Genomic DNA, 25,733 nt, shown 5'->3' on the forward strand with positions numbered 1-25,733 from the left:
GGAGCCATCTCAGCTTCTCACAGTGAATCTTTCAAGGAGCAGAGGGCCAAGACTTGGGTCCTGCCAGAGAGACTGAGGTGGAAGTACAGGAAATTTAGTGCCCCGCTGCACTTCTCACTGCTCAGGCGTGGGGCGGTGTCAGTCCAGGGGCCTCCGCCGTGGGGGGACAGCCGCGGGATAAATGAACCATATTGGGGGTAGACGGTACAGAAATGATGAGGGCCGTATATTCCTCTAGGGCAGTGGCTCTTAGCTGGAAGACCCCCCCCACCGGGACATTTGTCAACATCTGGAGATATTTTTGAATGTCACAATAGCATCCCCCGGCGGGTGAGGATGGGGCTAACTGGAGTCTCTTGGGCAGCGGCCGGAGATGCTGCCAGGCATCCATCCTACAATGCACAGAGCGGCCACCGACAACAAAGACTCATCCAGTCCCAAATGTCAATAGCGTTGAGGTTGAAAAACCGGCTCTGGCAAGGCTCAGGGTCCTCCCTGGGATATCACTTTCCTTCACCACTGGCTAGGATTCAATTATGCTTCAGTTGAATATTACTTTAGCATGCACAAATTTAACCTCTTTCTTAAATGCTTTCAGTGCAGGCCCACATCTTTTGTTAAATAAAATGATTAATGGTCCTTTGTTAAACTGCGGCAGCACAGCCAAGTTGTGTTACATCAAGAGCAAAAGTTAAATCTAATTAAAATCGGTTGGTGGTTGGCAGGTCTAATAGTAACAGTAGCTTTAAGCTACTCTGTTCTTATTACTTTGGTAGAGTTGATGGGAGGGTCCCTTTAAATCATCCACTGACAATTCAGAGACGAAGGATAAATAATTAAAGCTGAACATTCAGCAAGCCTTTCCAATAGGAAAGTATCCCTCAGAATCTCTAAAAAGCTTTTTGTCTGAAACTGAATGCCAATAAATGCAAGTGACTCTTTGCTCACTTTTCTGCCCTTGCCACTACGGCTCCTGTCTTTTCTGCAGAAATATACATTTTAATGAAAAAAAGGGAAGACATCAGATAATGCACCAATGCATACAGAGTTTAAACAGAAAGCACCGTCAGGAAAATAGTTCCAGGAAGAAACAGGAGAGGAGTAATGCGGAAGAGTGCCTCTCCCAAGCACTGACACATGCTCTCCCGTGGATCTTATTCTGCAGTGATTAATTAACTTTCCCACTAACGTACTTAAGCAGATTCTGTGTCCTGAGGGCATTCTAATTAATTCATTTTTCACTTTGAATAATGTAGTTTTTCTAAAGGGAAGCCACCTGACTACAAGTATTGATGGATTCTTTAAAATCTTTTGGCACTTTGCTTATGTTCTGCCTTTGAATGTCACAACATCAAAATACTAGCTTTAAAACACTTCAATCGTTTTTAGGAAGACTACTCCTGTCCCACCAACCTTTCCACTTGCAGTTTCAAGCCAGTCACTCCCAGGAAGCTACCCCTGCTGAGTGACACTGACATGAAATCCTTTCCCCCTCGCAACAGTGACACTTTTTTGGTCCACTCTGGGTGACTTCCTTGATCTAGTTTGGCTTTTCCACTGAACTGCTACTTATTATCAGGAAAGACAAAAAAGGGATCCAAGAAAACTGAGTTATCAGGAGAAATACCCTTTGATTTAGAGTTATAACTTAAGAGTTTTAGTAAAAGGTCAAACCACGCCCTTTAATTGGTACAGGTATGTACATGTGCAGGCATAGGAATTTTTAGCACTGGGAGAAACTTGTGAGTCAAGCTTACTGGGATCAGCTAGTTATTTATTTATTTTAGATTTTTTTTTCAAGATTTTATTTGTTTATTTGAGAGAGCATGGGGGCGGGCAGAGGAAGAGGGAAAAGCAGATTCTCGCTGGGCAGAGATCCTGATGCGGGGCTCGATCCCAAGACCCTGAGGTCATGACCTGAGATGAAGGCAGTTGGTTAACCAACTGAGCCACCCAGGAGCCCCAGCTATTTATTTTTCTTACCAATACAAGAAGTAGGATTAGAGTTAAAAATACATGTGCCCCACCCCAAAGCTGTTATTTTCATTTCTTCAAGTGAGATAATTGGCTGGACTCCTTCCTTCCTTCCTTTGACACACACACACACACACACACACACACACACACACACACAGAGAGAGAGAGAGAGAGAGAGAGAGAAGAGCACAAGCAGGGGGCATGGCAGGCAAAGGCAAAGGGAGAAGTGGGCTCCCCAGTAAGCAGGGAGCCCAATGCAGGGCTCCATCCCAGGATCCTGGATTATGACCTGAGCAGAAGGCAGCCACCTCACTGACTGAGCCACCTAGGCGCCCTGGCTGGACTCCTTTTTAAACGATATAGCAGCTCAAGGACTGGGTACCAATCTGGGTAATGTGTCATAGGTGAAGGAATGGACTCCAAACTAAGGCTCATTCAGCCACAACCAACAACTGAGAAGCCCTGCCCACTCAGAGATCTTTTACTCAGCCCCAGAAAGGTTTTATTACTCTAAACCCCCATCTCATCTCCCTTCTTCTCTCCAACTCTCACCTCCTGCCACTGCCCACCTTTCTTGGGAGAGCAGAGTACACAGAGTGAAAGCCAAGTGTGGCTGACTTACCCGTAATATGGTAGCTCACTTGGCGATTAATGTCGGAAGTGTCTCTGTCCCAAGTGCTGAGGACGGCTACCACCTCGCCAGGAGGATCACTCTCCTTCACATTCCCTCGGTACACCTCGTGGGCAAAGACTGGCGCATTGTCATTTATATCCGTCACCCTGACAGAGACCAAAGCTGTGGACGAAAGAGAGAAGGCCTCTCCAAGGTCAGAGGCCACCACAGAGAAGGTGAAGGTGGGATCTGTTTCGTGATCCAGGTCCTTCAAGGTACTGATCCATCCTGTGTTGCTGTCAATGTTGAAGGCTTCCATGACCTTTTCAGGCTGGGAATCTGAGTGCAGGGAGTAAGTGACCTGCCCGTTGGCTCCCCAGTCCGCATCGATGGCTCTGACCTGTGTGAGTCTGGTGCCCACAGGCATCCCTTCCATTATGATCGTCTCGTAGCTGGAAGTTTCAAAGACTGGCTTGTTGTCATTCAAGTCCAGTACCTTGATATCTACATCCACAGTAAACACAATGTCTACCTTGTCCAGGGGTATGGTGGCTGCTACTTTAAAGTGGAATGCTGGGCTGACTTCATGATCGAGGCGTTTGTCAACCTTGATCGTGCCTGTTTCCTGCTCTATGATGAAGACACCCGCTTTGTTATTTTCTGGCCGTTCCCCATTAACTGTGCTGAACCTGACAATCTGACTGGGCAAAATCCTCAGGGTGTCCACCGTGCTCCCAATGGCTGTATCTTCTGAAACAGTGAAGGAATACTGAGACTGGGTGAATGAAGGCAAGGGCGTTTCAGGGGGCAGGACATGAATATAGACAGGGATAAGGGAGTGCTTTACTGGAATGCCCCCATCTACTGCTTTGACAAAGAATGACAGCACTGTGCTTTTCAGCTGGTTAAAATTGCCCTTAGTGACCATCCAGCCATTGTCAGGATCGATTTCTAGGAGGTCAGCCACAGAGACCGAGGCCTCGCTGTATAGAGAATAAGTAATCCTTGAATTTGCTCCATCATCTGGATCCATGGCTTGAACTTGAGTGACCAAGTGGCCTCTTCCAACGTCTGCCCTGACACTGGCTCTGTATTCCAATGTCATGAACTGGGGAGCATTGTCATTCTCATCCACAACGATCACTCTCACGGTGCAAAAGGTCGTCCTCCCTCCGCCATCAAGGGCCCTCAAAAAAATACTAATGTCTCCCTCCAGAGGGTTTTCCCGGTCAAGCCTCTCTGTTGTGATGACTTGTCCATTGCTGTCTATGAGGAATCGATCCTTGGCAAAGTCGTTGATGATGGCGTAGCTGATCTGCCCATATGGCCCAGGATCCCCATCTGTGGCTCGAACGTGAATGACCTTTGTCCCAGCGGCTGCATTCTCTCTCACCTCAGCTACGTAGGTGCTTTGGGAAAAGGTAGGGCTGTACAGGTTAGCCCCGAGTACCCTGATGTGCACCTGTGCAGTGCTAGTGAATAACCCATCAGAGACTGACACATTGAGACTGTACAAGGGCTCCATCCGCTGCTTCCGGTGGTTGGACAGGGTGATGACGCCACTCTTGCTGTCCATCAGAAAGCTGGTCCGGTCATTCCCAGATAAAATGCTATATTCCAAGCGGTCAAAATCAGAGCTGTCTGCATCAGAGGCTTGAACGCAGGTTACAAAATGGCCCCGGGGGGCTAATTCACTCACATATGATTCGTATATGAGCTGATTAAAAATGGGAGGGTTGTCATTTATGTCTGAGATATAGATATGAACCAAGACCTCACTGCTCAGTGATGGGAAGCCGTTATCTGTGGCTCTGACTTTCAAAATGCAGTGTTGCACTGACTCATGGTCCAGCATCCGCGCTGTCAGGATCAAGCCACTTGCGCTGTCTATGTGAAAATAATCTGTGCTGTTGTAAGTATCCTGGACGATCTGGTAATGTACCATTTTATTGTTTTCTGAGTCTGCATCAGTAGAGACAACTTGCAAAACAGGTGTTCCAATGAGAGAGGCTTCTGATAACGTCGTATTGTATGTGGGTTGATCGAAAATAGGGGGGTTGTCATTTACATCATTAACCAGTAAGTCAACAGTGACTTCAGCCCTGGCACCAGTAAGGGCATCACTGGCTCTTACTGTCAACTTGTAAACAGAGGTGATTTCATAATCCAAAGGGCTAACCACTTTCAGGACCCCAGTGTCAAAATCAATGTTAAACTGTTTATAAAGATCCCCATCAATAATGATGTATATGATGCCTTGGCCTTCTGGACTGGTGGCATTGATGCTTAGAATGGGGGTATCCATTCTAATGTCTTCATTGACTGATGCTGTATAAAAGGGCTTATCAAACACAGGCATCGCTTTGTTGACAATTGTGATGGGAAGTTCTACAGAGGTGGATAAAGAGGGTTTTCCACCATCTTTGGCTAGGATGGTGACTTCATACTCAATGTTGGACAAGTCAGAGTTGAATGCTTCTTTTAAAATAACGTTCCCTGAATTAGGATTAATCTCAAAGTGGCCATAGTCATCCTGTAGTACATAGGTCACTTCTCCATTTGCACCTTTATCTTTGTCAATGGCTGTCACCTGGTAAATTAGAGTCCCGGGCTCAGCATCAACTTGCACAGCAGCATAGTAAGGGAGGCCCACAAAGACTGGAGAATTGTCATTGATGTCTTCAATGTTAACCCTGACCACCACTCTAGCCACACGCAGATGGTCTAGCTCTCGGCTGGCTTCTACCACCAGCTCGTATAACTCTTGTTCTTCACGGTCAAAGGGGACTCCAGTGGTCTGAATGACCCCTGAGGTAGATTTTATCTTGAACTTATTTCCTGGGTTTAAGATGCTGTATTTTAAGGGCTCATTAAGGCGATTTCCAATGGCATTGACAATAGCAACTTTGGTTATGTTAGTGTTGTTCTCTGAAATTGAGGTCGAGTAAAAGCTTTGTGTAAAGTGGAGGCCGCTATCCATGGCTTCTTTAACCAAGATGGTGACCATGGATGTACTGTAGAACTTTCCATCAGACACTTTAGCTATCAACATGTAGTGATCTTTGGAGAGGTTGTTGTTTTTTATGGTGAGCACTCCACTATTTGAGTCAATTAAGAAATGATCCAAGCTACCTTCCATTAAGCTATATGTCAGTTCTGGGGGCACCTCGGAGTCAGGATCTGTGGCACTAACTTTCAAAACCTCCACTCCAACGTAGGTGGGTAGAAGTAAGACAGTCTCAAACACAGCCTGGGTGAAAACAGGTGGGTTATCATTCACATCCATTACCTCTATGTTCACTTCAACAGGACTCTCTGCTGTCAGCTGGGGGCTGCCACTATCTCTCACGTGGACATGGAAATGGAAATGGGCAATAGTTTCATGGTCCAGGTTGGCAATTGTTCTGATTGCACCTGTACTGGAGTCCACTGTAAAGAACTTCTTGGCCGTGGACTCTACAATCTGATACACCAGCAAAGCATTCCGGTTGCTGTCGGCATCAGTGGCTCGAATCACCAGTGGACTATTATCTGAGCTCCTGACAATGCTATTGACTGGGGCAGCTTCACTCAGACTGCCTGAATATTCAGAAAAGAGAAAAACTGGGGCATTATCATTTTCATCAACGATCTGAATATTGACTGTGGCATTGGAAGCCATGCCTGCCATGTTAGTGGCCTGAACGATGAGCTGGTAGGAGGAAGTACGCTCATAATCCAGTGCCTTCCGGGTGGTGATGACTCCAGAATATGGATTTATGGCAAAGATCCCATCAACGTTTCCATCTTTGACTTCATAAATGAGGGTAGATTGACTGATGGCAGCGATTAGAATGACTGATGTTCCAATATCAACATTTTCATTTACTTCTGCTTGGTAGTCTTTGTGAGTGAACTTGGGGTGAGAGTTATCAGACATGGTAACAGAAATGCGCACAATTGCAGTGGCAGACATTGGCGGGGAACCCTGGTCTGTGACTTTGACCGACAGGACAAACTGACCCGTTGTTGTCATGTCTGGTTCTTTGGAAACGGTGATGATGCCCAGGACTGGTTCGATCTTAAATGTGTTCCCAGTGTTCCCTAAAATACAGAGATAAATGGAGAAATAAGTCACATATCATGTTTTGAAGATTAATTTTTCATCTAAAGGATACTTCGCAGCAACATGGCAAGTTGAAAGCAATTATTTATATTTGTTCCATCTCATTCTGAAATAGAATGAAAGCCTTCTCTTTTAGGGGTATTCAAAAGCAACTGAAGTGAGTTTTTTAAGTAAAATTGTGAATTTCAGGTCAGTATCCTTAGGTCAGAATTTCAGGTGGTGTTAACACCACCACCACCACAAGATTGTGTACAATGCCACTGTTCAAAATGGATTTTTGCCTAAACCAGTGCCATAGTCTATGTTTCATGTTATGAGAAAGACATTTGTAGGAGCTGTTTCAGAATATTATCCCACAGATTATCCCAAAGGTGGGCTTTGCTATATTTCACCCTATCAAAACCAACTTCACTCCAAACACTACTTTGGTGAGTGGTGGTCTTTTGTTTGGGTCTGAAGGACTCTTCCCAAGCTGTTTGCTCTGTAAGTTGTCAGGATATTTTCTGCCACCCTTATGTTGTTCACCCCCTCAAACCCCAAAAGACACACGTGCATGCACACACTTAAAACTAGACGTAAAAATTATAAGGCCATTCCTCCAATCTGTAACTGTCCCATTTGCTAAGTACCAGAGAGGTTTCCGGTGACGTAGTGAACTGCCAATCATCTAAACCAACCTTAAAACCCAAAACTGGAGGCATCATCCTCCTGAAGCCGAGGAACCGGCAATGGGAAGCTCAGATGGGAAGGGCTATGAACCATGATGCCTCAGACGTTTAGCGCCTCACGTCTGAAACATGCAGTGGTGTGGAGTCTGAGATCGCTGAGAGATGAAGATAATGAGAGAGGAGCAGAGAGTGAGCAACACGAGGTCTGAAGAATGTAAAGAACCTGGCTGAAAAGTAGTGGACAGTGTTATGCAGAATCCTTCACCAAGCTGCTTTTGTTGCTCTCATCAGGCTTTCTGATACTTCCCCAAGAGTACACATGCTTTCCTGTCTAGATTCTTTGAAAACAAAGTGAAAAATCTTGGTCATTCAGTTATAGCTGCCTTTTTTTTTTTTTTTTCCCCTGCTTGAAGTACAGCAGTATCACAGACACAGAGATGGTTTAAATGTCATTATTGTTAAGACCGGCTCCCTTCCTGATGGCACTTATATGTATCTCCTGAGATGTGCAGCAAATACAGCTGTATACATACTTCTTACAATGTACTTATTCATTAAACTTTTCCATGTCTGAGAATAAAAAACTCATCTTTCTATAAAACCTGCTTATTTTTAAACAATTAAGTTATTTTATTTTTTAAAAGATTTATTTATTTAGAGAGTGAAAGCATGAGCAGGGAGTGGGGCACAGGAAGAGGGAGAGGGAGAGAGAGAGAAAATCCTCAAGCAGACTCCTGCTGAGCGTGGAGCCCGACTTGGGGCTCCATCCCAGGAACCTGAGATCATGATCTGAGCTAAAATCAGGAGTTGGCTGCTTAACTGACTGAGCCAGCCAGGTGCCCTCAAGAATTAATTTAACAAACAAGAACAGGATTCCAGCCCCCACATGTGAGTACCGCATAGTGTCCTCTTCCGTGTCAGCATGATAGTTTTTCCTTGCCACCTGAACATGAGCACTTTGTGAGGTCAACATAAAGTTCAATGATCTCATGAGTAATTGTGCAAACTTTCAATAAATAATGGAACTGAGTGTGAGTTCAACGTCTGATTCATAGACCCTTGCAAGGAGACAGGAATCATTTCACATCAGCATATCCGGGAGGAAAATGTAGAGATTATAGAGATAATGGGGCCAACAGTCAACCCCAACTGATAAATGCAAGAAAGTCAAGTGTGTCTGTGTTCCTTGATTGTGGAGTCCCTCTGCTGCGGAATCTCCAGCCAAGTCCTCCCTTTCTGCAGACCCAGCACATTTCTTCATGCCCAGCAGGACGTACATGGCAGGGACCAAGGGGAGCTAGCTTCCGGTTTCAAGTAGAACTTCATAACCCTGCTGCCCCACAGCTGCTCACCTGCCTGGCATACCACTCTGGGCTGCTGCTCTTGGACAGCAGGTCGAAAGTGGGCTCTTGGCCTCTTCCCCTCTTCAACATACTCCCTACCCATTTTCTTAGCATCTGCTTCCTGCTTATTCTCTCCGGCTAGCGTCTGCTTATTTCCTTGGAATCTACAGCTTTTTGTAGACTTTTGGCAGCTGAGCAAAAGCTGGGCTTATCTTACATATCATGACTTATTTAGAATGTAGCACAGTTTGGCACAAAGATGGTGTTCAGTAAATATGTATTAAATGATCGAGAGGAGAGGTAGATCTGAAGAAAGATTGTTAGTCTTCTGTCTGTATGCCCCTTGGGATCCAAGAGGCCCCCGTTGTAACTTAGTTCTTAGTCCTCGTGTCTCCTGTTTTGGAGCCACTCATGAGCCGTTGTGGCGCGAAGGAGAAACCTGAACCAAATATAGGAACTGAAGCTCCACACTCAAATATCCCCTTAGTTCTGTGGGCCCAGATAAAAGCTTCCATAGTTACTTCCAAGGCCAGGCAGGGGTTAGGAAGCATACGGCCCACCAGTAAGCAGAGGTCTGGAAGAGAACCTACGGAAAATATACACTCTACACAACCCCCTGTCATTTATTTCACAATGTTGTGGCATCTGGGTCCTCCCTTTCTCCTACCAGGATCAGGGAAGGAACTGGCTTGGCCAGGAGCAGTCCAGGGCTTGTGGAGGTCTGTCTGTCCACAAAGGAGCCCCAGGACCACTTGGGACTTACTGTGTACACTGAAATCCTCATTATCTTCCTACACAAACAATCAGAGGTTGGTTTTTTCTTTAGTTTTTTTAGTTACCGATCATTTCTATGAGTTTCTGGAAATACGAGTTTTCTACAGAAAAGATGTTTTAAGAAAAAAACTTTTCTCTCTATTTTTAGTCAGCAGTTAAAGGAACGACGGAATCCATTGTCTACCCATAGCACCAGGCCTCAGCGTGTGGCTGTGGAAAGATAAGGAAAGTGGTTTTGTCAGCAGGATGGGATATGGCACTCGTGCATCTCCTCAGAACTTCCCAATTGGCTTAGAAGTTATCTGCCTAACTAGGAGACTGTAAATAGTAGCCTTAATGACAAATACAAAATCAAGCAGACACCGTAGACAATGTTTAAGAAATGCTAAATAAAAAAAAACAGAAATCAAACTCCCTACCTCAGTGAGCACAGGGATATGGAAAAATGTAGGCACGTGGATGAATACCAGGAAAAGAAAAATATATCTAAGATTAGGAAAAAACTGTGGAAAGAGTCCAAAGAGCTCCTGGATCAGGCGATACTTTCTGTGACATTATTTAAACATTTGTGTTTTTAAAAAGAAGCTTTCTTACATTATTTGTGGAACTAGAAGAACAAGGATTATATAATTAAATAATTAAAATTTTCTGTGGTAAACAACAGATGCCAAATAGCACTTAAAAAAATACTGGTCAGGCTTTAGGTTAGAAGAAAATTCCCTAAATATCTACAAAAGAAACAAGTGAAGTTGCTTGGGGCAACTGGCTGTTTTGAACTACTCTCTTTTATTTCTCTACCTTTTTTTTTTTTATTTTTTCTTTGTATAGAGCTTAGCTTCAACGCTGATACAATGTGGGTGCCTAATACAGGAAATAGTTTTAGATTATCATTTGTTGCAGTGGCTTTTGTATAAAGAAGATGGTTGGCTTTTCTTTCTCTAATATTTTTTAGTCCCAAACTGTCATTCTAGCATTCATATTTTAATTCAACCACTCACAAAAATGCTCCACATTTAAATCATGGGAAAGAGGCCTTTCCAGCACTGGCATAAAAGGAGACATCATTTGGCATTATGCACGACAGACATAATGTTGCAGAACATTTTGGAAATACGTGGCTTGAATATTCAAAAAAAAAAGAAAGACTGAAGAGGGGAAGGGAAAATAAGGGGTATTTGTAATTGTTAGGTTCATAGTCTCATCCCTCGCTTGGACAATCATCTCTTCTGTCATAAATGTTTTGTTCCTGTCCATCCTCAAACCATCAGGGAAGTAGAGTCTGGCCTTAAGAATGTCAAAATTGATTTTAAAAATCTCAGATTTAACAGAATGTGAGCCTGTATGAATTCATCTGTATGCTTAAGCAGGCAGTTCAGTATCTCCCACCGAGACATGTAGGATTCAATTCATGGAACAGCCTGGCAGCCCCCAGGAGATGGGAGACTTTGGTTATTTTCGTCTGAGGCCATGGCTTGTTGACCTATCGGTAAAAGCCACTGAGCTTACCATGCACTTCTTCTCTTTCCTCCATTCCATAAAAATCCAAGAACACCACCGAGAACACCATCAAAGGGAACTCTTTCCTCACCGTGAGTGCTGGAAAACGTATTACCAAAAATGCCAAGAACTTGATAGAGCCATCATCACGCAGCTGGGGCAGTGGCTTGGCCACACAATGCTTTTGGAGCCATTCCAGGGTGACTATGTGAATTTCACATGGTGATAAACACTGCAGAGGGTCAAAAGCCATGCATTATGTTGCAATCTGTGCAACAGCTCTCACCTGCTTCTATGGTATATATGAGTTCTGCATTTTCCCCTTTGTCTTTGTCCAGAGCGGTCACTTGCAGAACAGCTGATCCCAGAGCAGCCGATTCAAACACAGATGCTTCATACAGCGGGTTGGTGAAATAGGGACTGTGATCATTAGCATCTTCCACATTCACAATGACGCGGGCCAAGTTTCTCCGATAAGGAAACTCCTGATCTCTGACCTTTAGGCAAAATACAAGAAGTGGTAGGACTAAAATCTTAAGTTGCAAGGAACTTGCACGGCTATGTCTGTAGCAAACAGAAAATGGGGTAGGTCACAGAAAGTGCTTGATGCCATCCCAGGCACGGGGCAGGGCCACGGTAAGTGATGGTGCTACCAGGGGAGGGTGCTAATGGTGAGCAAACTGAGAGCCGCGGCCACACCCATTTCATGATGACTGGCCCGTGGCCTGTGTTCAGCCTGTGTTCGTGGAGCTGCCACAGCACTTTCCTCTGAACCACCGCCCACAGCTGGTCCCCTCTTGTTCATGTATCTAGCTGCTAATGGAGTGGTGGATGGACGCTTTTCTGAAAGGGACACTCGAACGTTCAGTGAGAGAACTCATAAATGCAAAGCAGGCATTGCCCTCCATTCATTCATTCAACAAACATTTATTGTCACCTATTATCTGTCAAGTCCTGGCTTTGCTTTGGGGGTTCAGCAGTGATTCAGATCTGGTCCTTGCCCTCCAGATGCTAACAGGTGGGTGGGGGATAGAAACAAGCAAATGGGTAGGAGGCCTGGTGGTGAGTGCCGGAATGGGAGGGAGTCATAAGAAGTAGATAACCGGGCGCTCAGCTTCTTGGAAGAGGTAACAAAAATAAGTAGAAATGGCCAAACGGTGGTGTGGGCAGCATGTTTCAGGCAAGGACAGCCTCCAAGGCAAGGCCCAGGACTGAGAGAGAACCCTGATTCCCAGGAAAATGAACCAAACCTTAGTTTCTAAAACGCCAGACCCCCCTTGTGACTTCACTGAGCCATCTGACTGCTTTAAAGCCTCCCCTGGTTTGCATATGCCAGAAACTTGCAAATAATCAACCCTTTAACCCTCACTGTGTGATTTCGCTATAATTTTATGTTGCGCTAATCAAATGTGTGCCTTGCGTTTGTTCAATTTTAGACTCCATAACTTCAGAGAGATGTGGAGAAATTAGAAAGCAGACTGAGGAGAGCCATCAAAGTAAAAGGGCTTTTCAGAAATAGTACCTAGAAGGAATGAGCAAAAGGACTAAAATGGCTTAGCACGGAGAAAGGCAGCCTAAAGGACATGTTTGCGCTAAATAATCCATTACAGCCATGACAAATGATACAGGGTGACCAAACTGAATTTTGAGTTTGTTAAGGAAAGCATGAACAGAAATGCATTGAGTCGTGAGGATGGAGTTAGTCCTTGGCATACGGTTTCTGCCCCTGAATAAAGCTCATGCAAAAACAACGGGGTGAGTGTGCTCAGTCCTCCTGCATGTAGACTGGCCTGCCACACCCAGGGACCAAGCTGACCTCTGTATTTGGGGATTATTGAGACCTAGGTCTGCTCCAGTGGAATGTCCAAGGGTACAGAAGTTTTGTCTCTTTCCCATTCCCAGGGTTTAGAATGGTGCTTGGTACACCGTAAGTGCTGGAGAAATATCTGTTGAAGGAATGAGAGGGTGGATCGGATCATCCCTCTGAGTCTCTCTTGCTCCTCCCACCTGGGGTGGGTCGGGGCGGGAGGATGTTTCTCAGCTGGAAACTTCCAAGGGCATGGTCTTCTTCCTCTGGCCCAGGAGTGTTTCCAGACTTGGGGAGAAGGAAGAGTAGTGCTTAGAGGAACATCACTTCCAGCTGCTAGGAAACTGGTAGCATCTTAACATGTTTTAAAAGCAATCAGTACCCAAGGTTTAGTCTGTGTCTCAAGAAACTTAGGGGGTCTGTTAAGCAGGGGCTGTGCGATTTCCCCCAGGTTTCTTGGGTGGTCAAAGGGATAGATTTTGGTCAATAAACTAGTCAAGGATGTTTCTTATCAATCTCTACTTCTCATTTATGTGAACTAAGAAAATTCCATTTTAAAATTAAAGCAACTTCCACATAATTTGGAGGTCCCATGAACCCAAATTCAAACTTAATGAACACTCTCCGCAGGCTTTGGTATGTTTTGAGATCTGTTTTGGGTGGCGGTATTTACGACTAGATCCAACGCCAGTGCAGTAATAAATCAGTCTTCTAAATGCTTCCAAGGACTGAGCAAGGCATATTTTGAGTAAATGATTACCCTTGTGATTAACTTCTCAAGGAACTTCTTTTAAACTTTTCCACAGAATCTTCTGGATGAGAACCAATATCATAGCCTGGAAGATTTACCGAAACATGGCCTGTTCCTTCTCTTCCAAGTCAGCCTGTCAGCAGCCACTGTTGCAGAACTCATCTACTCTTTCAGTCTGGCATAAATATCTGGTCACTCCAGGAGAGTAGCCATTTTCCTCAGGGAGATAAAAAGGCAGAAACGAAGGTGGCCCTGCTGTGAGAAGACCAAATTCACTCCTACTTACAACATTTAAGGGCCCCGTACTTCTGAAGACCAAGGGTGACAGACTGTGTTAGGAGAGCGCAATAGCAGTGTGGTCCTACCATGATGTTGAGGATATGCTTGTCCTGGGCCTCGTGGTCCAGCCTCTCAGCAGTGTAGAGCACGCCAGTGCTAGGGTCAATCCGGAATTTCCTCATGCTGGCCGAGTCGATGCTACTGTGGACAGTGTAGCTCAGTTTGTGCTTCTCGTCTCTATCTGTGGCTTCAATCTGCAAGATCTCTGTATCTGGAAGCACGTCCTCAGAGATTGTGACATCGTAATTCGGCTGAGAGAATTCTGGGCCATTATCATTATTATCCAGCACTTTGATAAATACCTATAGTTAAAAGAAGACAAGAGTGATGGTGAATGCCAATTCACTCATTGCTAATAAAGAGGCCCCCTCCCTCTCTCCTCCCTCCATGTCCTTGGAGCCCAGCTTCCAGTAGTAGCTATCTCAATATGTAGGAAGATCTCATATGAAAACATTCCATAATTAGAGGCTGACAATAAACCAGTAGTTCACATAAGCAGGAACATAAACTATGAGCTAATCAATATTCTCACTATTAATTGAACAGCTGAGACAGGCTCCTGGGAGTGATAAAGCCATGGACTATCTCAGGCATAATGTAAGAGATCACAAGGTGACCTTAGTCTGGTATGTTTCTATTATCTTAAGTTTTATTATGAGCTCCTTCAAGTGGATGCAACATGGAAACAACGATGGGATAGTAAGACTAATAATGAGGCAGAGGAAGGGGAAGCACAAACACAGGTGTGGTTTTCTCAGAGCAATCAGAACTCAACTGCAGGGGCCCCACACAGTGGTTCTTCTTCAAATGGGAGACATCTGGCGAAGAGCATGGTACTGATGATGGTGAAAATATGGCATTCCCAAGTTTTTTTCTTTTCATTTTTTTTTTTTTAAGAGTTTATTCATTTATTTGACAGAGAAAGAAAAAGAGTGCGAGCACAAGCAGGGGGAAAGAGAGAGAGAGAAGCTCCGTCCGAGGACCCTGGGATCATGACCTGAGCTGAAAGCAGACCCTTTACCGACTAAGCCTCCCAGGTGCCCAAGTTTTTTTTTTAATAAGGCATTTTCTTACAAAACATTTCAGGCAGACATAAATAAGTAATAGTAATAAAATAACCAAGTCATAGTTTAATGAACCCTCACATATTCATAGCTCAGCTTTGATGGTGATCAATTTATAGCTAATCTTGTTTTATATATGTACTTATTCATCCCTGTCTGCTCCCCATTTTAGTTTGAAGCAAATCCCATCTTTTCAGTGTGTATCTTTAAAAGATAGGGACCCTAACTATGAACACACAAACACATACACACTACCATTACTGCACCTAAACCAAGAAAACAATAATTTCTTAATATTAAATATTCAAGGTGTTCATAGTTCTATAATTTTTTAGGGTGTTAGGTATATTTATAAAAACAAACATATTTAAAAAAATCAGGACATGTAAATAAGGTCCAAACATTACATTTGGTTGGTATGTCCTTTAATTATCTTGTAATTTATAGGTTCCCCTTCTGTCTCCTTTTATTTCCTTGCAATTTTTATGTTGTTGCTGCTGGTGGTAAACAAACTGTACCATTTTCTCTTAAGGAGTCACAGCCCAAATTTTGTTCATTCTTCCCATGTCCCTTTGTTCTCCATGTCCCTTTGTTTTCTGTATTTCTTACAAACTGCTAGTTTGATCTAGGAGACTTGATAAGATTCACATTCAATTTCCTTTCTCTTCCTTTTTTTTTTTTGACAAAAAAAAAATTTCTAATGAGTGAGACAGTATATTTCCATCTGGATATATATACTATCTATTTATCATCCTTGTTTGTGGTATTAGCAACCACTGAAGATCATTACAGAGATAACATTTGTTTATTAAAAATATGAAATGGTAATGTTTTATTCCTCATTTCTTTGGTAGAGTAGTTCTAAAAAGAAACTTCTTTCCAATTACGTGGTTTATTCTGAAGGACAATTTATGTAGTAAAGTCATAACTAATATTTCATTCTTTGCCTTCGTTTACTATTTCAAAATAACAAATTGGTTCTCCAACTCATTATTTTTTTTTTCAAGCATTGGTGTGAGTGCATGAATTTAATCAGATGATATATTTCTGTCTGTTGCAGGTACTATACTTACTGATGCACGAATGGCCCTTCCTTGGCCAGTGGGAGCCTCTTCAAGTTGGCCTTTGAGATCTTTCAACACAATTCTTAAAGTCTTTGATAGCTTCTTTGCTTTCTAATAATTGCTACTGGTGACTTTTTCCAGGGTCACCTTGTACATTTTCTGACTCAGTCTTACATTATCCATTTCTCTCTCCAAAAATTATTGATTTCTTTTTAGTTAGAAAATGGTGCTAGGAATGATCATGGCTATTGGATTTGCTATTGTATTTAGCTTTTTTCAGTGGATGGTCAGCAAAGGTCTTTTGTTGTTAATAATCATTTCAGGAGTTCATACTGACACTTCCAATTCAAAATTAGGGTATCATGTTTTTTACTTAATCTCATTCTTTTTATATTTGTATCCCATGCTGAAATCTCAACCTAAAATTTCTCATGCTGACTGACATCATCACAATTATTCACTGTTTTATATGAAATACATGCACACAAGCCTCAAATTATAATTCAATATTGGTACTGCAATTACATTACAACTATGATCATTCAAAAGCAATTTAATATTATTTTTAGTTCTTTTGGTCTTTGAGATTTATCGCACTAGGGATATATAGTCACATTAGGATGTTTAAAGTCACAAGAGTTCTTTGTGTAGCTATGCCATCAACATATATATGTTCATTTGCTTCCATTTACTTTCAAATTTCAAACTTGTTTTAATATTGAATTTTGTTTTACATTTTATGTAAAAGTACCAACGTCAAATTTACAAAAACAGTATAATTAAAGTAGTTTAGCTTCTGTCTCTTTCCCCCTCATCCTATTCACTTCTTTTCTTATAGGTAATGATATTTTTTAAAGATTTATTTATTTATTTGAGAGATAGAGACAGAGAAAGGGTGGGAGGGGGACAGGGGCAGAGGGAGAGAGAATCTCAAGCAGACTCTGCCCTGAGCCCGGAGCCCCAGCTTGATCTCATGACCCTGAGATCATGACCTGAGCCAAAACCAAGAGTTGGTTGCTTAATTGACTGGCCACCCAGGCACCCACCCCCCAGGTGCCCCCGGTGAATGATTTTTAAAAGTTTAATGTTACGTTTTATCCATCTCTTTCACTAATATAAACATATTGTATACATTTCCCCAACCCCTGCCCCCCACCCCGGGCACACTGACATGCTATGTCACTTAACATCATATCAATGATTCTCAACTGAGGATGACTTTGTCCCTAAGGGGATATTTCGCAATATCTGGAGAGATTTTTCATTGTCCAGTTGGGAGTTGGGGTGTTCCTGGAATCTAATGGATAGGGGGCAGCGATGCTGCTAAACATCCTACAATGTACAGGCTTGTGCTCGCAACAAAGAACGATCTGACCTGAAACATCAATAGTGTCACTGTTGAGAAACTCTGCATTATCATATTCTAAAGACTAACCCACACCATACAGAGATACTCTTCCAGTGAGTAGGTGGGTCACAGTTTATTCAACCATTCCTCTACTGATGCTCACGTAAGATGTTTCCAATTTTCACTCTTAGAAAGAATGAGCAAAGAGAAGTCTTGGGCCCGGGTCTTTTTATATTATGCTTGGGTCCCTACAATTATGAGTGTTGGATCAAAGGATAAGTGCTTATATAGTTTTGCTAGTTATTTCCATATTCCTCTTCCAGAAAGTTTTATTAATTTGTATTCCCATAGCAATATATAAGAATGGCTGTCTTCCATAGCTTTGCCAACAGCATACATACTCAAACTTTTGTATTTTTTGCCAATCTGATGGATAAAAAATAGCATTTCAGTGTACTTGTAATTTGTCTTTCTCTTATTATGAGGATGAGCATCTTTTCATATGTTTAAGAGTCATTTGCATTTCTTTTTCTGTGAAAATTGTATCAGCTCATTCTTTTATGGGTTAGATGGCCTTTTACTTCTTTATTTTTGGAAGCATGGTGATATAAATTGCAAATATGTTTTCAATTTTTGTCACTTAACTTCATTTTGCTATGGTGATTTTTTTTTTTTTTTTGCGGGGGGCATGCAAAAGCTTTTATTTTTATTTTCATGGAATTGAATACATCAGTCTTTTCCCTTATCATTTCTGGAAGCTGAGTCATAGTTTAGAATATTTTGTGCACTTTCAGGTTACAGGTGAATACACTCATTTTTTAAAAAAATAGCACTTGCATGTTTCCTTTTCTTACATTCTCTACTCCATTTGGAACTTTTCCAATATTATGTGAGGAATGGATCCAGTTTTATTTTTTCCACATGGCTTTCCCTTTATTTTAATACCACTTTTTACAAGACCATCAAATTCCCACTGATTTGAGAAGCTTTTATTGTATGCTAAAGCTACATATGCAAATGGTATATGGATTTTCTATTGTGTTTCATTGTTTATTTGTCTTTTCATATGTCAATATAAAATATTTCAATTAAAAAGGCTTTACAGAATGTATTAACTGGAAAAGTTACGCCCTTTCTTTGTTCTTCTTAAGGGTTTTCCAGGCTATGCTTACTTTGTTGTTCTTCAAAATGAATTTTATAATTGACTGGTATAGCACCTGACAAAAAATTGATAGTGTTTTAAATTGCTTTATGGCAAAAGGATAGGTTAACTCTAGGAGAACTGATCCTTTATGATGGAGTCTTCCTATCCAAGGACATAGTTTGTCTTTTTTCATTTATTCTGCTCTATGGTTTCATTTTTCAGGGATGTTTTAGTTTTCCTCAAATAGTTTTTGTTTTGTTTTGTTTTAAGAATTACTTATTTATTTAAGAGACTGAGAGAGCATGTGTGCAGAGGGAGGGGCAGAGGGAGAAGAGGAGAGAGAGAGCCTCTCCAACCAACAGCACCGTAAGTCATGCCTGAATGAAGCCCATCGAACACACATATTTTCTTTTCAGGCACATTACGTCCTTCTTGCACTTGGGAACACTAGATTGCACTTCAGTACTACGTTTTGGGGTCTTTCAAATCATGAGATTACCAACAAAGAACACAAAATGCAAAAAAATGTGGCACTAAATAGACTGCAAATAGGACACTTGTACATAGTATGAGAGCTGAGACAAGATGGTGGAACATTACCTCGTTCAGCAATAGCAGGGAAAATATTTTGCTGCTCTGCACATGTCAGGGAATGAACACGGGGTGCTGAGAACGTTGATTTTGGGATTATAGATAAATTTCAGAGATTATCAATGCATACCCAGCATCTAGCTCAGGGATGGATACTTCACAGGCACTCGATAAATATCATAGTTAAATATTTGGTATCTTGGTACATGTAGGTACTTTAGGCATAGATTGAGATACCACAATTATATCACAAAATCTTTGATACCACAGATTTTATTCTCTTAGGCCATGATCCAGGTGAAATGATGATTATAAAGATGATGATGATGATCATAATATTAATAGTATAATTTAATAATAACAATGACAACAATAAAACTATTACACATTGTAGTAATAATAATAGCAGCAATTAGATCAATGAGGATATACTTTCTTTTATTTTTATAGTACTTAACAAAAGCTCCTTTATTTTTGTTGAGTTTTCTTGAATTGGGGACTATCTTAATTATTAAAAGCACTGAGGGGTGCCTGGGTGGCTCAGTTGGTTAAGTGTCTGACCCTTGATTTTGGCTGGTTGTGGGATACAGTCCCATGTCTCGCTCTGCGCTGGGCATGGAGCCTGCTTGGGATTCTCTCTCTCCCTCTCCATCTTCCCTTCCCCCGCCTCCAGCTCTTGCATGGGTGTGAAAGGACTCTCCCAAAACCAAACCAAACCAAAACAAAACCACCCAAACTCATATATCCAAAATGCACAAACCCCAGGGAGTCCATGTTGAAGGATTACATTTTTTTTACCTTTTTTCTTTATAAATTTTATAACACAGATTGCTTTACCTCATCTATTTGCACTGGCTAATAATTATAGCACAATGTTAAATTGTAGTGAAGATGGTCACCTTCTTGTCTTATTACTGACTAGCAGGAAAACTTTTACCAATTGTCCTTGAAAAGTAATATGCAGGCATTTGGCTGCATTCTACAAAATTATTTACTTTTTAAAATAAATGTGGTCAGACCACCGCTCCCCCTATAAATTTCTGCACGGTCATTCACTTTGGTGCATATGAGCTTTTCTGAAGAAAAGAAAAGGGCAGTGCTATGACCTCTGTGTCAGGAAGACTTGCCCACAGAGTGAGTCTGACATGGGAACAAGATTTGCCTGGAGTTTATGGAAAAAAAAAAAAAAAAAAAAAAGGAGGGGGGAAGCAAGAAGTGTGCTGTGAGTTTTAGGTATTGTTTCTAATCTTCACTGTATTTGGAAGTCATACTAGATTCTTTGATTGCCAATTCTTCCTTTTAAAAAGTTCAAGTTAACTTAGTCAAGATGCTAAAATATTTGTGTTCACAGAAGCAGTTATATTAACGGAATAAAAAAGCCTTTCCAGCCAGCAAGGCTGCCCTGACCTTTACGAAGTTTCTAAGTTGACATGCTCCTGAAAAGCTTGCCTCTTTCTGCTTGCTTTGTCTTGAGCCTAATCTACAGTCAGAACAAGTGTTTCTCTGTCAAAGACTTCCTTTTCCTCATTTGCTTTTTATTTCCCACAGTTGGGGCCATTTGTGAGCTCCTGAACTAACAAACAAAGCAAAGTAACCCTCAAAGATGTTGTGCTCAAAATGGTAATTGAAAGGCCTAAGGAAGTACAATGGAATCAAAGTGGGAGGAAACTTGAATGTAGGAAGTCTCTTCAGAGCTGGATTCAATGCTGCTCCCCACAAACACTTTGGGTTTTGCAGGCTCATCGAAGCTAAGTTTGGGTAGATGCCAAGCCTGGCTTTACAAAGGCTCATAGAATGAAGTGTCCATGGGGTGTGTTAGAGGGTAAGGCCTCCGTCTTTTATGAGAACCAATTAAGTCTTAAATTACCGAACCTCTGTTATGCCCCTCTTGGCATTTCAAAACCATACTTAAAATACTCAATGGTTGTGATGTCAAAGGTAGTGCCCCTTTTAATCTCCCCAGGTTTACAAGTCTTGTATTTGAACGTGTATATAGAAAAAAATGTCGATATGTTTGTTTAACAATGTATCAATCCATATCATATATGTGTCTTAAACTTTATGGTCCCCAGGGTATTAATGGGAAAAATGAGAATCAGAGAAGTCAGAGGTTATGCCCAAAGTACCAATGGCAAGGCTAGACTTAAACTTGGTCATATGGAGTCAAATTTGACACTCATTCCATTATATCATTTCCATATACCCTTAAATTATATACACACTAATTATAAAAGCACTAACATGTATGTGAACAATTACATGTGCAAATATTATATGCTTTGCTATACAGTCATCCTAACTGACACGAGAGATAATTGACATGATCATTGTCATTTGGGGAATATTAATCGTAGGATTATTCTAAATAGAAAGTTCCCTGCTGCCTTTAAAATTGGAATCCATCTTCAAAAATTAATTTACTTGTAAGTTGTTAGGCACAGATCTATGACATATAGTGAACTTTTATCATTACTATTTTTTTTTTTAACAGAAAGTCCCACCTTGAGTGCTGTGAAATGTGTAAACCTGGTGATTCACAGACCTGTACCCCTGGGGTTAACAGTACATTATATATTTAAAAATATTAAAAAAAAAATAAGAAAGTCCCACCTTAGGTTTGGCCTGCTGCCTTTTTTTTTTTTTTTTAAATCTCTATGTTAATTGTACTAGTTCCAGTATTTTCCTAATGTAAATGTATAAGGAGGCTCGTGGCTACTTCCTTTCTCACCTACTAAGAGGGAGATGACACTAAAGAAAAGAAATGAAAAGCTTTGACAACGAAGGTATCCCTTGGGAGTTCCTTCATCTAGGGAATCACGGAGCAGCTTTGGCAAAAGGATTCATTCCTATCCTCTCCGGCCTTTGAGCAGGTATAAGGTAGAGGGAAAGGGTAAGACAGAGTCTAAGTCTTCAGGACAAAGTCTGCTTTTTGAGGAAGAAGGCCAGTTAGGAACTCCCAACACATCCCTTAGAGACAAAAGAATGGAATCCTCACGGCTGTGGAGGGCAAGGTCCACCCAGGGAACGTTAACCAGGCTAACCAAGGCTAACCAAGGCTAACCAGACCTTTCAGTCCCAGTGCATACACTCTTTTGGTAGAAAACCTCTCTGGCTCATTAACTCAATTAACTGCTTTTGTGGAACTGAAGAACTTTGGAGATTATCTGAAAGAGATTTTTAATCTCAGGTTTGGCTATGGAGCATACAAATACAAACTGATTTTCATATCTTTATAAATCAAAGCAAGACTTGAATAAGAAAAGCATATTAAAATCACAAAAGCATAAATCACAAGCCCCTGAATCAAATCAATGTAATTTTTATATTATTATTTGGGCATGAATATCTCTGCTGTCTTTCATGAATAACAATGAAAGGCGCACACACAGTATCTTATAGCTATCAGGTATATTATTCCAATTTTAAGTTGAGGATTAGACTAATAATAACAGCTGCATATGTCCAGCACATCACAGATCTTGAGATAGCTCAAAAAATCTTATTTTATTCTGATAATAACCTATAAAGTATGGAAGGTGTTATCCCCATTCTACAGAAGAAGCTGAGTCTCACAAAGACAGTACTACCTTTCATGAAAACAAAGACAAGAACTGGTTCAGTGCTGACTTGAACTTGGGTCATCTGATTCAAGGTCAGTGCTCCTTCCTTTATACCAGATGCTGCCACTAATGAATCATATATTCTGTATAGAAGTGTAGGGAAAAGTTTCTGAAATCTGATTTTGAGAAGGAAAAAGTGGGTTTGGACCTCGTTACCTGTGTACCCATGTGTGTGCCAGTTTCTCACTAGAAAAGTAAGTGTAGTGATAATACTTGATTTAACTATTCCCAGTAAGACAGGAAAATAAAACAAGAAAGAAGCTTGGTTAAGTGTCATTAGGCAAAGACCAGGCATTATATATTACTATATATTTCTATCCATTGGTCCTTTGGAAGAGCCTTGTTCTGCATTTATTTAAATTTTTTATGAAGATGCAGTAGCTCAGATGGACTTGATAGATGTATGGGGAAGGTTTTTAAAACCCGTAATTTCTCATTCTTGGTAATGTGTGTATCTGTGGCACATAAACGCATCTGGCTAAGTGGAGGCTCTGAGGAGACTGGGATATTTTGCTCTCTCCCCAGCATGTCTGGCTGGCTATGAGACATTCTACTAGTCACAGGTGGCACTGTGTTCCCCAGGCAGCAATCGTAACAGGTGTCCCCCTCATAACCAGGAGAGTCAGGTGGATTTCTCTGGCTAAGTGTTCTAAGGTGGCTACTTTAGATCAGGTAGTAAAGATTTACCCTTGCTTTTGAGAGGCGGCTCAGGGCAGTGGTTGAGAGAGAAGGTTCTGGAATCTAGCTACCTACCTCTGAATCCCGACCTACTCAAGTTACATAAACTTGCTTTGCTCAGTTTCCTTTTCTGCAAAATGAAGATGACAACAGTTTCTTATTTCTAACATAACAAATGACCACAAACCTGGTTTAAAACAACACCCATTTGTTATTGCCTGCCTTGGCAAGTCAGAAGTTTGAGTACAGTGTGGCTCACTTGTTCATGAGACTCTTACATAGAGTCCCACGAAGCCAAAATGAAGAAGTCAGCGGGGATGTGTTCCTTTCTGGAAGTTTCTGGGGGTGAGTCAGCTCTAGCTCATTCAGGTTATTAACCAAATTGAGTGCCTTGAGGTGAGAGGCCCGAGGTTCCCATTTCCTTGTGGGCTGTCAGCTAGAGCCCCTTTCAGCACCTCAAGGCTACCTTCGTTCCTTGCCATGTTGTCCCCTCCCCAACTGAACTAGTGATGAGGTTTCAAATCATCTCACATTTGGAATCTCTGACATCCCCCTTCGCTGCCTCTCTTCCTATGCCAGCTGGAGAAACTCATCTTACGTGCTCATTTAGTACATCTGAATCTTTAGAACTCGAAATCTGCAGAATCTTTTTATATTCTGTACTCACGCTAGGGAATCTCAGTAAGGAAAAGGATATTTATTTGCCACCAGGCACAAGAATCCTACAAGTTGGGACAAAAGAACAAAAAGGAAGATGAAGGGAGGGTTTTCATGTAGACACAGAGATCCCTGAGGCTCTGATAGAGATGACATTTGTGAAGTGAAATTCTACATGTTGTTTCTGGCTGATTTGAAGCCCTTGTCATAGATGTTTTATGATTCCAAAGGAACAAAGGAAAGAAAAGTTCCCAAAGGAAAAACTGAACAGATGTTTTGGGCTACAAAACATTGATTTAGTTATATGGTGAAGGGTACTGTTTGATGATGGAATCATGAAGTTGGCCTTGGGTCATGGGTTGGAGTGTGCTTTAGTGATTTCTAAAAGAAATCTAGAATGCCTTTTCTTTACCAAAACATCTTTTTGTAATAATGTCCTTGATACTGAGGGCTTTGACTAATTGAGAGAACTCCTTCTGTCTTTATTGTCAGAGGTTCTGTGGCAAAGGTGAGCAGAGGCCTGGATTGACATAGGATGGACAGGGACTGGGTGGGTGTTCAGGCCCAAACACAGCCTTATGGACAGAGTAATGATTTTCTGGTGATAATAATGATGACACACAAGTTTATACTTTGGAAATGGTTAGTTCTCACTTCTTGAGACCCTGGAGACACAGAGTGACTTGGAAGGTTTTGACAAGAAAATCTCTTGCTATCCTTCATTAACCTACTTAGCTCGCCCTTGCCAAAGGAAACCTCCAAGTTCACCCCCATTCTCCCACTTTCCCATCTGCTCTAGAGATATGTATGTTAGTCTGAACTAAAAATCAGCCAACGTAGGACTTGAACAATGGTGTACATTCAAAGTCTGATAATATATGCTTCCAAGTTAACTTTTAAAGAGTGTGTGCCTATCAGTCATCTGGTTTTAAAATTCTGAATCACTGTGACCTCAGGCATCTAGCATAGCTCCTAGCACATGGTACAAACCCGAGAAATACTTGTGGAATACGCACTGTTCAGTGATTTCTCATCTGGTCCTAATGAAAGTCTAAAAGAAAAGTTTCATTGATAATTTTTTTTTCAGTTAACACGAATCAGTTGTGTGCTTTCAAGATCCGGCATATCTGCCATACAGACCCTGCTAGCTGTGTCCAACCTACCATTCGCTCACTCATTGTAAACATATTTCATGTGTATCTAGAATATTCTGGGCACACACCAACTTACCGTTTCATTCAATTGTTGTAAAACCCTGGAGAAAAGTGTGGGAATGAATATGGCTCCATGCTCTATTTGTATTTTACTCAACTCCGTCTTGTGTTTTTAAGTGGTGCTAAAAAGTTGAGGTTGACTATGCTAAGAACTGGTGAATTCCAAAAGTGAATGAGCGATAAAGACTTAGCAATACTGCAAGTGGGTTGTTTTTGTTTTGCTTTTTTTTTTTTTTTTTAAAGATTGTATTTATATATTTGACAGACAGAGATCACAAGTAGGTGGGGAGGGAGGCAGAGAGAGAGAGGGGAAAGCAGCCTCCCCACTGAGTAGAGAGCCCGATGCGGGGTTTGATCCCAGGACCCTGGGATCATGACCTGAGCCGAAGGCAGAGGCTTTAATCCACTGAGCTACCCAGGTACCCCACAAGTGGGTTGTTTTTGTCTTAGTCTTTGGGGCTTGCTTTTAGATTGAGTCC

At 41.6% G+C, this 25,733-nt stretch overlaps 1 protein-coding gene across 3 annotated transcripts in view; it reads right to left on the reverse strand.

Annotated features, from left to right (window-relative positions):
- FAT3 (FAT atypical cadherin 3) overlaps nucleotides 1–25,733 on the reverse strand; it is a 662,765-nt gene that overhangs the window by 86,817 nt on the left and 550,215 nt on the right. For all 3 annotated transcript variants that reach the window (XM_059186764.1, XM_059186755.1, XM_059186746.1), the window contains exons 8-10: nucleotides 13,901–14,176; nucleotides 11,264–11,474; nucleotides 2,600–6,673 (exon numbers count right to left, since the gene is read on the reverse strand). In XM_059186764.1, coding sequence (XP_059042747.1) covers nucleotides 2,600–6,673; nucleotides 11,264–11,474; nucleotides 13,901–14,176 — 4,561 coding nt within the window. The remainder of the gene's footprint in view (nucleotides 1–2,599; nucleotides 6,674–11,263; nucleotides 11,475–13,900; nucleotides 14,177–25,733) is intronic.

The sequence above is a fragment of the Mustela lutreola genome, chromosome 1 (assembly GCF_030435805.1).
Source record: "Mustela lutreola isolate mMusLut2 chromosome 1, mMusLut2.pri, whole genome shotgun sequence".
Taxonomy (NCBI): domain Eukaryota; kingdom Metazoa; phylum Chordata; class Mammalia; order Carnivora; family Mustelidae; genus Mustela; species Mustela lutreola.